This window comes from Pelophylax lessonae (genome assembly GCF_965119305.1).
Source record: "Pelophylax lessonae genome assembly, chromosome: 3".
Taxonomy (NCBI): domain Eukaryota; kingdom Metazoa; phylum Chordata; class Amphibia; order Anura; family Ranidae; genus Pelophylax; species Pelophylax lessonae.
Genome location: NC_138770.1, coordinates 336,844,850 through 336,859,584, shown reverse-complemented (window position 1 = coordinate 336,859,584; position 14,735 = coordinate 336,844,850). Strand labels below are relative to the sequence as shown.

Below are 14,735 nucleotides of genomic sequence, written 5' to 3'. Positions count from 1 at the left end.
GGCCCTGTCCAACTCTCCTAGAGTAACTGCCTGTCTCCTGGAACCTCCACAATGCTCTTGAGACTGTGCTGGTAGACACAGCAAGCCTTCTGGCAATGGCACATATTGATGTGCCATCCTGGAGGAGTTGGACTGCCTGTGCAACCTCTATAAGGTCCAGAAATCGTCTCATGCTACCAGTAGTGACACTGACCCTAGCCAAATGCACCGTCTAGTGCACCTATTGGTAATTTAATTAACACTAAAGCAGCTGAAACTGATTAACAACCCCCTCTGCTACTTTACTGACTGACTAGATCAATGTCCCAGGAGTTTAATTGACTTGATACTATACTCTAATTAAAAAGTGTTGCATGTTAAAAAAACGAATGTAAATATTTTTTTATTCAATTCAGTTGAATTCAATTTGTAATTCAATTATGTTTTTTTTTTTCAATTTTTTAACACATTTCTTTATTTTTTATTTTCATTTACCATTTTTTTTTAAATACTTTCATCAGAGTAATTAGTTCATTGATATTCGGGGGGGGGGGGGGTTTGATCAGGTTTAATTCCTTTTTTTTTTTTTACACTTTGATTGTACCAGGAATGCTTTCAACTGTCATGAATCAGTTAAGTTCATGACAGCTGTGAATACTAGTGATCTGTGATTGGTTACAGCTAATCAAATGGTACAGGGTGCTGTGAGTGGCCCAGGTACCATGTGATAGCTGTGGGCCAATCACAGCTCACTAGCAAAGAAAGCAAAGCTGGTATGAATCATATTGATTATTACCAGCTTTGCTGACATTGTAATCACATGATCACCAGGCCCCGAGTATCAGGATCTGCAGCATTCGGGGGGGGGGGGGGGGGGGTCTGTACAGGCAAAACGACGTACGGCAAGTGACTAAAGTTGTATAACCTTGTCTTTGTTTACTCAAGGACATTTTAAAATGGTGTGGTTTATTTGTGTAAAGGGTGTGTCAGAGTGGTTGAGGTATTACACCACTAAGTTTAGTGAAAGAAGAATAACTCCTGAGGAATTACCGAACTAGCGGCTTTTACGGGGGTGCACTATAATGGTTTAGTGTATCTAAGGCCAAAACATTTATTGTCACTTCCACTTTATTGTTTTGTCATCAGTGTCCCTATTTGAGGGAGTTACTTCACTTCTTTCTTATTGACACAAAATAAAAGAGATCCATTCTTAGACAGTTGTCTCCAGCTAGCAGAGCAGATTAGCAGATTTGTGTTCAGGTGACCACTCAAAATTTTGGATTTCTCATTTCCCAAAGGATAGATGCCCCACATGGTATCCTAAGTTCCCCTGTTATATCCACATTTTCAGTAAGGTTACATGTTTACATGGGATACCTTGGGATTCTGGGTTGGCTTCCTGGTCACTAATAGATGGAAATGTAGATATTGTGTTGGTTTTACGTTGTTTGGGTTGTATCCAAAAAGCCTGTTCTTGGAATAGTTTCTGGAAGTTTCAGCTTCCTATTCATGGCAAGTTTTTTGCATTTGCCTTTTTATACTTTCCATTTGTCAGAATGTTTATACTGCTCTGATAAACAGTGTATATTTATGCAAATAAGCAAGGATCTACAAGTAAGGAGATTCTAAACTTATTTCCATAAATCAACGAAAACTCGAGATTGTTTATTGGCGCTAACCTGAAGATAAGAGGAATACAATTTTGTGCAAAAATATATATATTTATTAAATAAAATCAGTGCAGAATAATGGATATTAAATATACTCAATAGAGTGTATTCTTTGCGCCTAGGAAGGCTAATGGGTGGGGTAGAATTAATAAGCTAAGAGAAAGCAACTGCTATAGTGTGTATAGAATGAATAGAAACAAATAAACCCCAAACTAATTGAGATTGAATAGCGCTTGCTAATGGGGACTGGGAAAGGAAATTTAAAAAACTAAAATGTCACCGCTAAATTCAATAAAATACATAAATAATATCAATAAAATGCATCATTAAGAAGTGGTATACCCAATAAACATCAAAAAGGTAATAAAGTGTCAAAAGTGCATAAGAGGGCAAAATAAGTCCAATAAAAAGTTCATTATATATTGGGGGGAGGTACTCCTTGAATTATATGTTTATTATTATTGATATAGTAGGTATAAGCTTCAAATATATTATAAAATATTATAAAAATAAATATATATAAAACGTTCCTAGAACTTATTCAATTAAGTAGGCCTATATACTGTATATGTTTCATATAATACAATGACATAATATTGTTGCTAATACAATTACTACAAATTATAATAATGTTTCCTCAAGCAGATTTTTAAATGAGCCCTAAAAAAAAAATTAAACATTCTAAACTCTTGTTCATTGTTGAAATTCAGACAAGAATGACATTACTCTCATTAAATCCTAGCCTGACACCATGGCTAGTCCTTATCTTGGCATGTTGTCTGGGCCCCTTTAATTTATTGGCTGGAGAAGGTCTTTGCTGAGACTCTAAGATTTTCTGTAAGAGTCTTTATCCAAGGACAATGAACTTACAATCACCTCATGACAAAATGGCTGCCAGGCTGTCCAATATAACAATATGTATAAAATAACATGTATGGGCCTCATATGATTCCTTTTAGCCCCAATAGTTCTGACATATTTCATTTTTCATTTGGTTAGTGTTGATAGGATCCAATGTTGTTAGGGTTTCAAAAACGGACTGCTTTTGTTTTCTAAATGTTATCTTTTTTACCATACAGCTTGTGTATGAGGTTTTTCCTTAGTCTTTCACTAATAAGTCAGCTAAGTTCTTCTATGTAAGCAGAGTTAAAGAAATTGTAAACTTTGTGTTTTTTTCCTTTAAAATAACAAACATGTTATACTTACCTGCTCTGTGCAATGGTTTTGCACAGAGCAGCCCCAATCCTCCTCTTCTAGGGTCCCCCACCTGTGCTCTTGGCTCTGCCTCTTCAGCAAGTGCCCCCATAGAAAGTCGCTTTTTATGGGGCACTTGTGCTCGCTCAAGAGCCCTGCTTTGTGTGCCAGAAGACACACAGACCAGGGCTCCCCTGTCCCCCTGCTCCTTCATCACTGATTAGGGTGGTTGCCACTTTTTTGTACAGTTGGCTGAATTGGGTCCAGGAACAAAGTGCATGTGCTCTTGCTCCTCATCACGTGAGTTCCTGTGCCTTTAAGGAGGGGTGGGCTCCCTCCAGGCACCCCGGCCCCTAATCTATCCACTGCTATATGTGCTCCTATTTAGGGGACTCTGAAAATCATAGAGTAAGGGCTGCAGCATGCAGAGGAGCCTTGACGTGGTCACTGCAATTAAAGCAGTTAATGCATATATTTGCAAATGTGTGCAAACAAAGCCTTTTTTTTTTTTTAAGCTTTTCAGCCATGAGCGGTCATAACCATAGCTCAATCAACCTTTGCAAAAAAAATATATGCCCACAGTTCTACATTAAGGAGCATGGCGGTTACTAAAAGGTGTAGAAACAACAGTATAGCAAAGGAACAATACTCCTCTTTCTAGCATTACCCCAACTCTGCAATTGCAAAAAGAGCTTCTATGACTGGTAGTATTTGTGAATTAGTTACCATATTTTCATGCAAAGATGCTGTCTATAGCTTTAATTATAGACAGAATATAAATAATCTTGACTATGATTAAGTAGCTCTTGAGTGGTTGTGCTGTCACCATTTAGTCAAGGAGTTAGTCTCCTATTAAAAAAAAAAAAAAAAAAAAAGGAAATGCATACAAACAAGCAGCATGAGAAAGGAATCAATAGAATAATTAACTCATTGATTATGCATCTTACTTAAAAGTCAAAAGGTTAAATTTGTCACTTACACATGTACACAAACAAAGCAAGCAATAAAGAATTGTGAAGAGATAGATAATCAATACAACTCAACACTATGACTATTTAGCTAACTTTGAAAATGAAAGGGGGCAATACAAACATAAGAATTACTAAGGATCAGAATGTATCCTATAAATATTGAACTTTTTTAAAATTGCTTAATGATGTGTAAGTTTGCTTGCACATATGCAATATTTTAACGAAAGCTTACAATTTATACAATGGAATTATACTATACAAAGAGAGAGAGACAAAAAATGCATAGCTAAAAAAAAAAAAAACAATGGTACATGTATCAAGAAATTAAAAGTTTGTAAAAACGAATCTTGTAAATGTGAAAATAGTAAAGAAAATGCCCCCTTAGTTAACACATTTGGGGGATCAGAAAGAAATACTGTACTATCAGGGTCTGCCAGTTTAAACTGTGTAATATAGAAAGCATGCAACCTTGAAAATGAAAAACAGGTCACCCACTCGTACTGATGAATATTTGAAATGGGAAGACAGGTAAAGTTCTATTAAGCATCAATATTAAAGGGTAACTCCACTTTTGTAGGGAAAAAAATAGCAAATAAAGAAAAAATAATATACGTATACAATTGCGACCTTTCCTTTTCAATTTGCAGCTCTTTAATTTTCTGAAAATGCAATGCAATATTGCTATCTGGAGATATTCTGTACAAAGAATGATAGAATGTCTACAGAAAGCCCCCCAGAAACATAATGTCCTGCTTGTGTGATTTGCTCACCAATTTTCCCAGAAGTCTGCCTGTAAGATACAAGTCAGATTTCAGGCATCCCCTGCAACAAAAATGTCATTTTGGGTGAGATACTCCCAATAGGAAATCACATCTAAAGGGATGCAGATCCTGCAATTTTCCTCATTAGAGCCCTGCAGGTGCAGCAGCTAATTGATAATTATAAAACGACTCCCATTAGGTTCACTTAACACATGGCTACAGACAAACACACATGGATTTCTTCAGAATATCAAAAGGTAGGAATCTGCAATAAAGTTTGTCAAAATCCTTGCAATGTACATAGATCACACGAGGGGGGGGGGGGGGGGTTACGTTTTTTTCTCAACAAGTGGAGTTATGCTTTAAAATAAATTGTCAGTGTCAATACAAAATAATACTTTTTCAGTTTAAAATTATATATGTATATAAAGTTTCCCATTTACTGTAAAAGTTAAGGAGCTGTGTAAGCAGAAAACATTAAAAACACAAAAATAACAAAATGCAAATCTCTGCATACACTATTGCTTTTATTATTCACACTCTCTAATCCATAATTGGTAAAAGCATTTGAAAATCCTTTCTTTAAAAATTCCAGTCAGTTTTATTTCAAGCAACATAACAATCTAGTGTACTTGATATATAATGAAAAGCCATTTTCTAATTTTGAAAAGGGAAAAGGAATATAAAAGACCTTATTTTCATAGCAACTGAAATTCACAGCTATGTAATCTGTATTGTTCAATACTTTGTTTGCATAGCTAAACTCATATTTAGAACTAGAATGGAAGTGTTTCATAATACACTAAGTAAATCAGTCAGCCTTGAAACCTACAATTTCCATTTAGAAATAAGCAATTACTCTATTAAATATTCGGTAATACTCAAGTGCTGTATGTTTTTCATAATGCTTATTAAGCAACGATCAAGTAACTAATTTTAAAAAGCGTTCTGAATGCAATTATGACAGTTGGGACACATTCACATGATGCCTAAAAGTCCTATGTGAGCTATCTAACATTGAATCTAAATTAAAACAGCTTACAGCAAGACAGGTGTATTGAATTTGTCGCAACAATACTGAAAAATGTTAGGATACAATCCTTTTCTTTGCTGTGAGTATAGCTAGCCATAGATAGAACACAATTGGATGTGCATGATGTCTGCAGCAACAGGTTCTGCTCTAAAAAAGAAGAATGAGAAGAGTTAAAGAGAGGTAGTGCAGACAGTCTTAGTACTGAATTCTTCTACCCTTTCTGATCACTTTATAGAAAGGTCATGCATTACTGTGTGAAGGTGTGGTTTATACATTAGATTGTCATTTGATCCAACTAAAACAAGACCGTAATGGTAGAGTGTCACCTAATGACTATGGCCATCTTAATGTAAACCTGTGCTTTGCCCATGCAGGACATAATAATAGTTTTATTTAACTGCTACTCTACCCTCACCAATTTGTAGAGCACTCTTGTTCTTCCACATATAGGGAGCATGTAACTTGCTTTCCAGAAAGCACTGGTGATTTGCTACCCAAGCATCCAGCACAGTCACTGGTATTTAACCCCTACGCTACCCGTCTACACATTCTCATCTTCCTATTGCTCTCCTACAACTCTGTATAGCAAGACTAAAGAAAAATACTCTTGTTCCTCCACATATAGGGAGCATGTAACTTGCTTTCCAGAAAATACTGGTGATTTGCTACCCAGGCATCCATCACAGTCACTGGTAGAAAGTCCTTAACCCTTTTTAAGCTCCAATTCATGGGTTCTTTTTTTGCTTTCAGTGGGAGAATGGAGTGGTGGAGAGTAACAGGAAAACAGGTAAGTGCATATGGGGACAGCAGAAGTTAAATGAACTTACTGCTTTGCCCTGCATAGGCTAGCACAAGATCACTTTAAATGTCAAAGAAGCCAATGTTAAACTGATGTGATACAATGGGAGAGATTTACTAAAGTTGGTGCACTCAGAATCTGGCGCAGCTGTGCATGGTAGCTAATCAGCATCTAACTTCAGCTTGTTCAATTAAGTTTTGACAATAAAACCTGGAAGCTGATGGGTTACTTTGCAGAGCTGCACCCTTCAGTTTTAGGAAATCAACCCCAGTGGATTAATGTGATTGTAAGATCTTAAAATGTCCTCACATTTGACTAAAAATTCTCCTAATTTACTATCAATATTGTGACTGGCTGCAGGGACAGTACTATTGCCTAAAATATTTTTTTATTGTGAGCAATGTTGCACTCTAATAATTGTATGAGTTTACCACATGTAATAATACTATGTACAGTATATAAATTCCTTTTTTTTTTTTTTTATAAAAGCTTTAGCTCATAATTTCCTGTACAGTTTCCAGCAGAGTGAACTGTTTAAGCTAGGAGATGGAACAAACAGGACCCCATTGGTAACACTCATTACCTTTAATTGAAGTTTCCTACATCTTCTTTTTTTATATTGTTAAAGCTATTATAAATGACCAGTCTCTTTTTGCTTTTTTGAATAAAGACTCTACTACTTTGGAAGAACAGGATACTTTTTTTTACCAGTTACTAAATATGTTTAACCCCTGCTGACAATTGTATACATATATGCGGCCTCATAGAAGTGGGTCTTTATCCATGGGGCCACATATGTGCACTGCTGTGTTTGTGCTACACACTGAGATCTCCAGATCTCCCACTAAAAATTGGGAACCAGGAGGCCCGGTTCCTGATCACCTGATCACTGTGTTGACCTCTGATTGGCTATCAAAGTGATCAGTCACTGTACAGCCCTCCACTGTGTGTGCTTTTTCCTCTTGAATGGAGACCAAAAATATATATCATTTTTTTCCTTGCAAGAATAGAAAAGTTGAAAGTGTCATTAAACCCACATCATTAAAAACTGTACAACACATACCTGCTATATTACATAGTGTTCATACTCACTCAGTCTCTATGGGATTATTTTCTGTATTCTGCAAAAAACCTGGTTGATCTTGTTGTTCACTGTCCCTCCTCCCTTGTCTGTGTCCCCAGCGTAGCATGAGATTGCATAGACCAGCTGTTGCCACATCTACAGAACATGCTCCAGTTTCAGTTCTTTTCTAAGCTTGTGTCACTATAGAGTCACACAAGTGGCCGTTTACACTTCAAATAAATGACACTCCTTTCCCTTCCTCATCCTCCATGCCCACTAAACAGCTAAATATAATGGGGATGGGATATTACATTTGATTAATGGAGGCTTTGCCTCCTTGTAATTCTAAGCACATGCAAAACAATAGACAAAGGCCTGAGGGGCATGAAACAGTCTATAATTGGCAGATATCCCCCTAGGTAGCCCACGCCATGTTTTTTTGCACAAAAATAATAAAGATTTGAGTTTAACCACTTACCGCCCGCCCGCCGTCATATGACGGCGGGACGGTGCGGCTATTATCCTGGGCGGACGTCATATGACGTCCGCCCATTCAAGCACGGCAGGCGCGCGATCGCGGGCGCGCCGCCGTGCACTGCCGGTGTCGGTGTGTCCCCGGGACACAGCCGGTCACCGGCAGGGGGGAAACAGCCAATAGGCATGGCTGTTTCCCACGTGATCGGCTGTGTTCCAATGACACAGCCGATCACAATGGAGGCGGCCGGGAGATGACCGCGCATGCGCGATCGGGAGCGCGCAGCGCGGTCATGTCGGTGGCACTGTGTTCCGTAGGAACACAGCTGTCACCGGCGGTAGTAAACAGTCACTGACAGTGACTGTTTACTAAGTGATCGGCTGTGAATCCATTCACAGCCGATCACAAAATGTAAACACAGAGCAGTAACTGACTGTTACTAGCTCTTCTCTCCTCATACAGTTTCCAGTATGAGGGGAGAAGAGCTAGAAATAGTGAGTTACTGCTCTGTACACATGTAAAAAGTAAAATCACAGTAATAAAGGTCCCCACACAGTCCCCAGCCCCCCCCAATGTCACCTGTCACCCAACAGTCACCTCATCAGTGCCCAGAAATTGACACCCATAACGTTCACATGTGAGCGCAGCGATCGCGGGCAAAATCACCGCGATTCTGCCCGCGATCCGGAAATCATTGCAAATTGCGGGACGCCTGTGCGTTGCCCGTGATTTGCAATAGCACCCCAAACGCTGTGCGATGTTGCCGCCATTTCCGCCTGCCGAATCGCAGTAACATCGCGCAAACATCGCATGACGCCCAAAAAAGTACAAGAGTTTCTTTGGGGCGTCATGCGTTGTTTGCGTGATGTTACCGCAATTCGGCAGGCGGAAATCGCAGCAACATCGCACAGCGGGCAACGCACAGGCGTCCCGCCATTTGCAATGATTTCTGGATCGCGGGCAGAATCGCAGTGATTCTGCCCGCGATCGCTACGCTCACATGTGAATGTAGCCTAAAGTTCACCGGTCACCAGAGATTGCCATCAGTACCGCCGTGCACCATCGCCCGTCACCTGTCACCCATCAGTGACCATCGCCCGTCACCTGTCATCCCATCAATCACCGTCACCTGTCACCCCATCAGTCATCGTCATCTGTCACCCCATCAGTCATCGTCACCTGTCACCCCATCAGACACCGTCATCTGTCACCCTATCAATCATCGTCACTTGACACCCCATCAGTGATCGTCACTTGTCACCCCATCAATCATCGTCACATGTCACCCGGTCAGTGATTGTCATCTGTCACCTCATCAATCATCGTCACCTGTCACCTCATCAATCATCATCACCTGTCACCCCATCAGTCATCATCACCTGTCACCCCATCCGTCATCGTCACCTGTCACCCCATCAGTCATCGTCACCTGTCACCCCATCAGTCATCGTCACCTGTTTGCCATATACATGCAATCACTTACTGACCGCCTAACGACTATATGCGTCGGCCATTAAAAGCGAAATACTGGGGTTATGGCAGAAGTTAGCCCCCATAACCCCGGTATTTTTTGAAACGGCGGGCGGTCGGCTTTCAGATAAGGGTGGTCCCAGTGGCGGATTCGCCGCGGAATTACCCTTACGGTGCAGGGGAAGAGGTGCCCCCCCCCCCTCCTGCCGCGTCCCAGACGTTTTCCCAGCTTACCGGACCCGCCGGCAGCGGGGAAAACTATCCGGTCCCGGATCCTCAGAGACAGGAAGTCGAGTGAGGGCAAGATGGCCCTCACTCAACTCTATGGTCTTGGAGGACCGGAGCTACGTCAAAAGACGTTGCCTAGCAACCGGTTTAAAGGGCCGCTTTTTTTTTTTGCTTTTTTTTTTTTCCTCTTTCAACAATTTTTTTTTTTTTTTTTCTTTTTTAGTGTAGTTGTGAGGTGTGAGGTCTTTTTGACCCCAGATCTCACAATAAAGAGGACCTGTCATGCCTATTTCTATTACAAGGGATGTTTACATTCCTTGTAATAGGAATAAAAATTATCAAAACATTTTTTTTTTTTAAACTGTGTAAAAATAAAAAAATAATAAATAAAATAAATAGGAAAAAAAAAAAAAAAAAAAATTAAAGTGCCCTGTCCCCGTTAGCTCGCGCGCAGAAGCAAACGCATATGCAAGTCCCGCCCACATATGTAAACGGTGTTCAAACCATACATGTGAGGTATCGCCGCGATCGTTAGAGCGAGAGCAATAATTTAAGCCCTAGACCTCTTCTGTAACTCTAAGCTAGTAACCTGCAGAAATTTTTAAAATGTTGCCTATGGGGATTTTTAAGTACCAATGTTTGGCGCCATTCTGTGAGCATGCGCAATTTTGAAGCATGACATGTTGGGTATCTAATTACTCAGCGTAACATTATCGTTCACATTATGGAAAAAAAATTTGCTAAATTTACTGGTTTCTTATTTTTTAGATCAAAAAAGTGATTTTTTTTCAAAAAAATCGCATTTGGAAGACTGCTGCGCAAATATGGTGTGATAAAAAATATTGCAACGATCTCCATTTTATTCTCTAGGGTCTCTGCTAAAAAAAAATATATAATGTTTGGGGGTTCCAAGTAGTTTTCTAGCAAAAAAATGATTTTAGCTTGTAAACACCAAGTGTCAAAAATAGGCCCAGTCTTAAAGTGGATAAATGGACAACTTTGTGTAAAGCGCTACTTGGATGTTAGGCCTATGTATGTGGCCAGGCTGTGAAAAAGTGTTACACATGTGGTATCGCCATACTCAGGAGGAATAGCAGAATGTATTTTGGGGTGCAATTTTTGCTATGTACATGCTATGTGTTAGAAATATTGCATAAATGGACAGCTTTGTGTAAAAAAAAATGTGTTTTCATTTTCTTTCCACATTTTCCAAAAACTTGTGGAAAAAATGACATATTCAAAAGACTCATTATGCCTCAAAAATTATACGTTGGGGTGTTTGCTTTCCAAAATGGGGTCATTTTATAGGGGTTTCCATTGTCCTGGTGCTCCAGGGCCTTCAAAAGTACGATAGGTTGTCAGGAAATTATATGTGAAATTTGTTCTCCTAGAATGCCGGACGGTGCTGGTTGGATGTTAGGCCTCTGTATGTGGCCAGGCTGTGAAAAAGTCTCACACATGTGGTATCGCCATACTCAGAAGGAGTAGTAGAATGTGTTTTGGGGTGTAGTTGCAAGTATACATGTGCTGTGTGAGAGAAATAACCTGTTAATACGGCAATTTGTAAAAAAAAAATAAATAAAAAAAAAAAATCTTCATTTTGCAAAGCATTGTGGGAAAAAATTACAACTTCAAAAAACTCACCATGCCCCTTATTAAATACCTTGGAATGTCTACTTTCCAAAAAGGGGTCATTTGGGGGGTATTTGTACTTTCCTGACTTTTTAGTGTCTCAAGAAATGAGATAAGCCTTCAGTACATCAGGTGTGATCAAGTGTGATCAATTTTCAATGATTCGCACCATAGCTTGTGGACTCTATAACTTTCACAAAGACCAAATAATATACACTTACTTGGGTTATTTTTACCAAAGATAAGTAGCAGTATAAATTTTGGCCAAAATTTGTGAAGAAAAATTACTAATTTGCAAAATTTTATGACAGAAACAAAGAAAAATGCGTTTTTTCACAATATTTTCAGTCTTTTTTTATTTATAGCACAAAAAATAAAAAACCCAGTAGTGATTAAATACCATCAAAAGAAAGCTCTATTTGTGTGAAAAAAAGGACACAATTTTTGAATGGGTACAGTGTTGCATGACTGAGTAATTCTCAGTCAAAGTGTGAGAGCGCTGAAAGCTGAAAATCGGTCTGGGCAGGAAGGGGGTGAAAGTGCACTGTAGGTAAGTGGTTAAATACATTTTGGTATTACTATTTATAACATTTATTTGATATTAATTATGTATTTTTCCTTTGTATTTCAAAGGCAGTATTTTTTTGAACATGTAACCAGCAGAAGCTCCTCTCACTAATGTTCCTGGCAGATGGACTGGGAAAGTGCTGGGTCAGCTTTATAATGATTATGAATAAAATAATGTTTTGTTTTATTAAAATATATATATTGCAAACATGCATATTCTGTGCATAAAGAGAAGGGATACCATGTATGTGTGTTTAGTATCACTTTAAATAAAGAAGTGTGTGTAAAAAAATAGTAATAAAAAAATGAAGAAAGAAAAAATGGCTAGATCAGGGTTTAATGTAGGTTAGTATCAGGGTTAGCATTAGGGTCAAGGTTAGGGTCGGCGTCAGAAGTCAGAATCAATGGTCATGTTCAGTGTATTTTATGTAAGATAAAAAGGCATTTTTTAAAATTTAATATCAGTGTCAGCAAGTGTGAGTGTGTTTTGAGTAAGATAAAAAAAAAACAATATACACCCTACTATGGGTATAAACAAACACATATGTGGTATCGCTATAATCACCACTAGCAGGAGAATTTATTTTAATTGTTCTTTGATGGTAGGTTATGGTAATAGTGGGGAATATACAGCTACTTATCATTGCTTTGATGATAAACAAAATCAGGAGACATCCATTACCATTTATCACCAAATAAAAGCACAATTTGTCTGGAAAAAAACAAGGTATTATTCACCTGGATACACTAAGTAGTTGCAATGATACATACCGTTTTACTAATACATGTTAAATTTGCAAAACTCTGTTCAGGTGTTAAGATTTGTTTTACCTTCTGTCATGAAGGGGTTAATGAACCATGGTATCTCTTTGTATATCAGTTGTAAAAAGCTGACAATGGGACTGACCGCACAGGAATACATTTCTCTCTGTCGCTAATTGAAATATTGGACAGTGTCATGTGAACACAGAAGGCTGACAGAGCGGGATAGGGCAATTCATCATTGCCCTGACTCACTCATGTATGTTTGCTAATCTCAGCTTGAGTTTCTGAGTTCTGGACTTTCAGGAAAACAAGAAAAGAGCCTAGAAAATGTTATAATAAAAGGCAAAAAGGCTCCAACTTCTGAAAGTGACACTAAATAATATATTTTTTTCTCCAAAAAAATAACCCCAGTATTTAATTACACTGTAATCCAGTTTTAATTAAATAATGTCTTACTGTGTTTTTCTGCCTCCTTGTAAAGTCCTCCATAAACCTATCCTTTTCACCCTCACTTCTATTTGTTTGGAACAAGCAGTGCATGTGCACTAGTGTCAAAGAAAGCCTACCAAATGTTTGGCTCACAGAAATGCGCATGCACAGAAATGCGCGCGGGCACACACATGCACGGGCATGCACGTTGGCGACAGATGGGCTATTTAGGGATACTTCTGCTCAGCTTAAGTGCTCACTGTTTTTTCAGCTGTTTCCTGCATCCTGCGTTCTTCCTGTGTGTGCCCTTGACCTGATCTTGGATCCTGCTTCTGATTTGTCGCTTTATCCCTGATCTCAACTGGGCTTTGCTTATGATTTGGTACCTCACTGCCCCCTCTTTTGATGACCCTGCCTATTCCTATGACCAGGCCTCTACTCCTGATCCTGGCTGTCCTTCCTGCTTGAGTGCTCGCCTGGCTATCCACTGTACCTGCTATGCACTTCGCTGAGAGTTCTGACAAGCCATGCATCCTGAACCTGCAGTACAAGTGGAGTGCCCTCTTAAACTCAGCTGGTTTCCTGAACACACCTACTGTTCCTGTCCTGATTGTCCTCCTGCTTCCCAGGATCTCCTACTCCTGATGTAATTTCTCCTATAAACACCTGCTGGTAACATTTCCGACATTTTTTGTTTGTACCGGGGTCTAAGTACATTGCCACCCAGTACTGGTCCTTGCCCTTTATGCTTTTTATACGGGATCCCCCTTAAAACATTGGAGCAGGAAGGCCCCCATTCACACTAAACTGGAAGCGGTGTAGTGGCCTTGCTCCAGCTCATCATCCAGGATAATGTTGTCCTCTTTCTCCTCCCCCCATCCACGGATAACACCAGGGATCCCAGAAAGGTTTAAAGCATGCTCTTCTTGCTCCTCCTTATCCGCCCCGGCACCATCCTCCTCTGACTCCTCTTCAGACTCCTGTTGTTGACTTGTCTCAGATGGAGTAGCACCCACTGGGAATTCATCCAACATTGCGACTTCCTCATCTTCCTGCTCCTGCTCCTCGACTGTTTGATCAATGACACAACGCAATGCACACTCCAGAAAGAAGGCATAAGGTACGATGTCACTGATGATGCCCTGGCTGTGATTGACTAGTTTGGTGATCTCATCAAATGGCCGCAGAAGTCTGCATGTGTCGTGCATGAGCAGCCACTGGCGAGGTGAAAAAAACCCAAGCTCCCCAGAACCTGTACTGCCGCAGAGTTTGTACATGTAGTCGTTAACGGCACGTTTCTGCTGGAGCAGCCTATCAAGCATATGTAATGTAGAGTTCCATCGTGTCGGGCAGTCACAAATAAGACGCCTGACGGGCAGGTTGTACTGCCGCTAAATGTCAGCAAGATGAGCCATGGCTGTGTAAGATCTTGTGAAATGGCCCAAGATTTTCCTGGCCTGCCGCAAGACGTCCTGGACCCCCGGGTATTTGGCAACGAATCGCTGCACAACCTAGTTCAGGACATGTTCCATGCATGGCACGTATGTTATTTTGCCCTGTTTCAGCGTGCTCAGCAGATTGTCACCATTGTCGCACACCACTTTACCAACTGTCAAATTGAGCGCTGTCAGCCACTGATCTGCCTGTAAAGGAGAGCAGGACCAGTGTGGCTCTTGGCTTCCAGGCACAACAGACGCAG

General features: G+C 39.8%; 1 protein-coding gene across 1 annotated transcript in view; it reads right to left on the bottom strand.

Annotated features, from left to right (window-relative positions):
* Window positions 1–13,587, bottom strand: part of LOC309548976 (isoaspartyl peptidase/L-asparaginase-like) — a 105,088-nt gene extending 91,501 nt beyond the window's left edge. Inside the window, exon 1 of the mRNA XM_082248910.1 lies at window positions 13,530–13,587. Coding sequence (XP_082105036.1) covers window positions 13,530–13,569 — 40 coding nt within the window. The 5' untranslated portion in view covers window positions 13,570–13,587. The remainder of the gene's footprint in view (window positions 1–13,529) is intronic.
* Window positions 13,588–14,735: the final 1,148 nt, after the last annotated feature.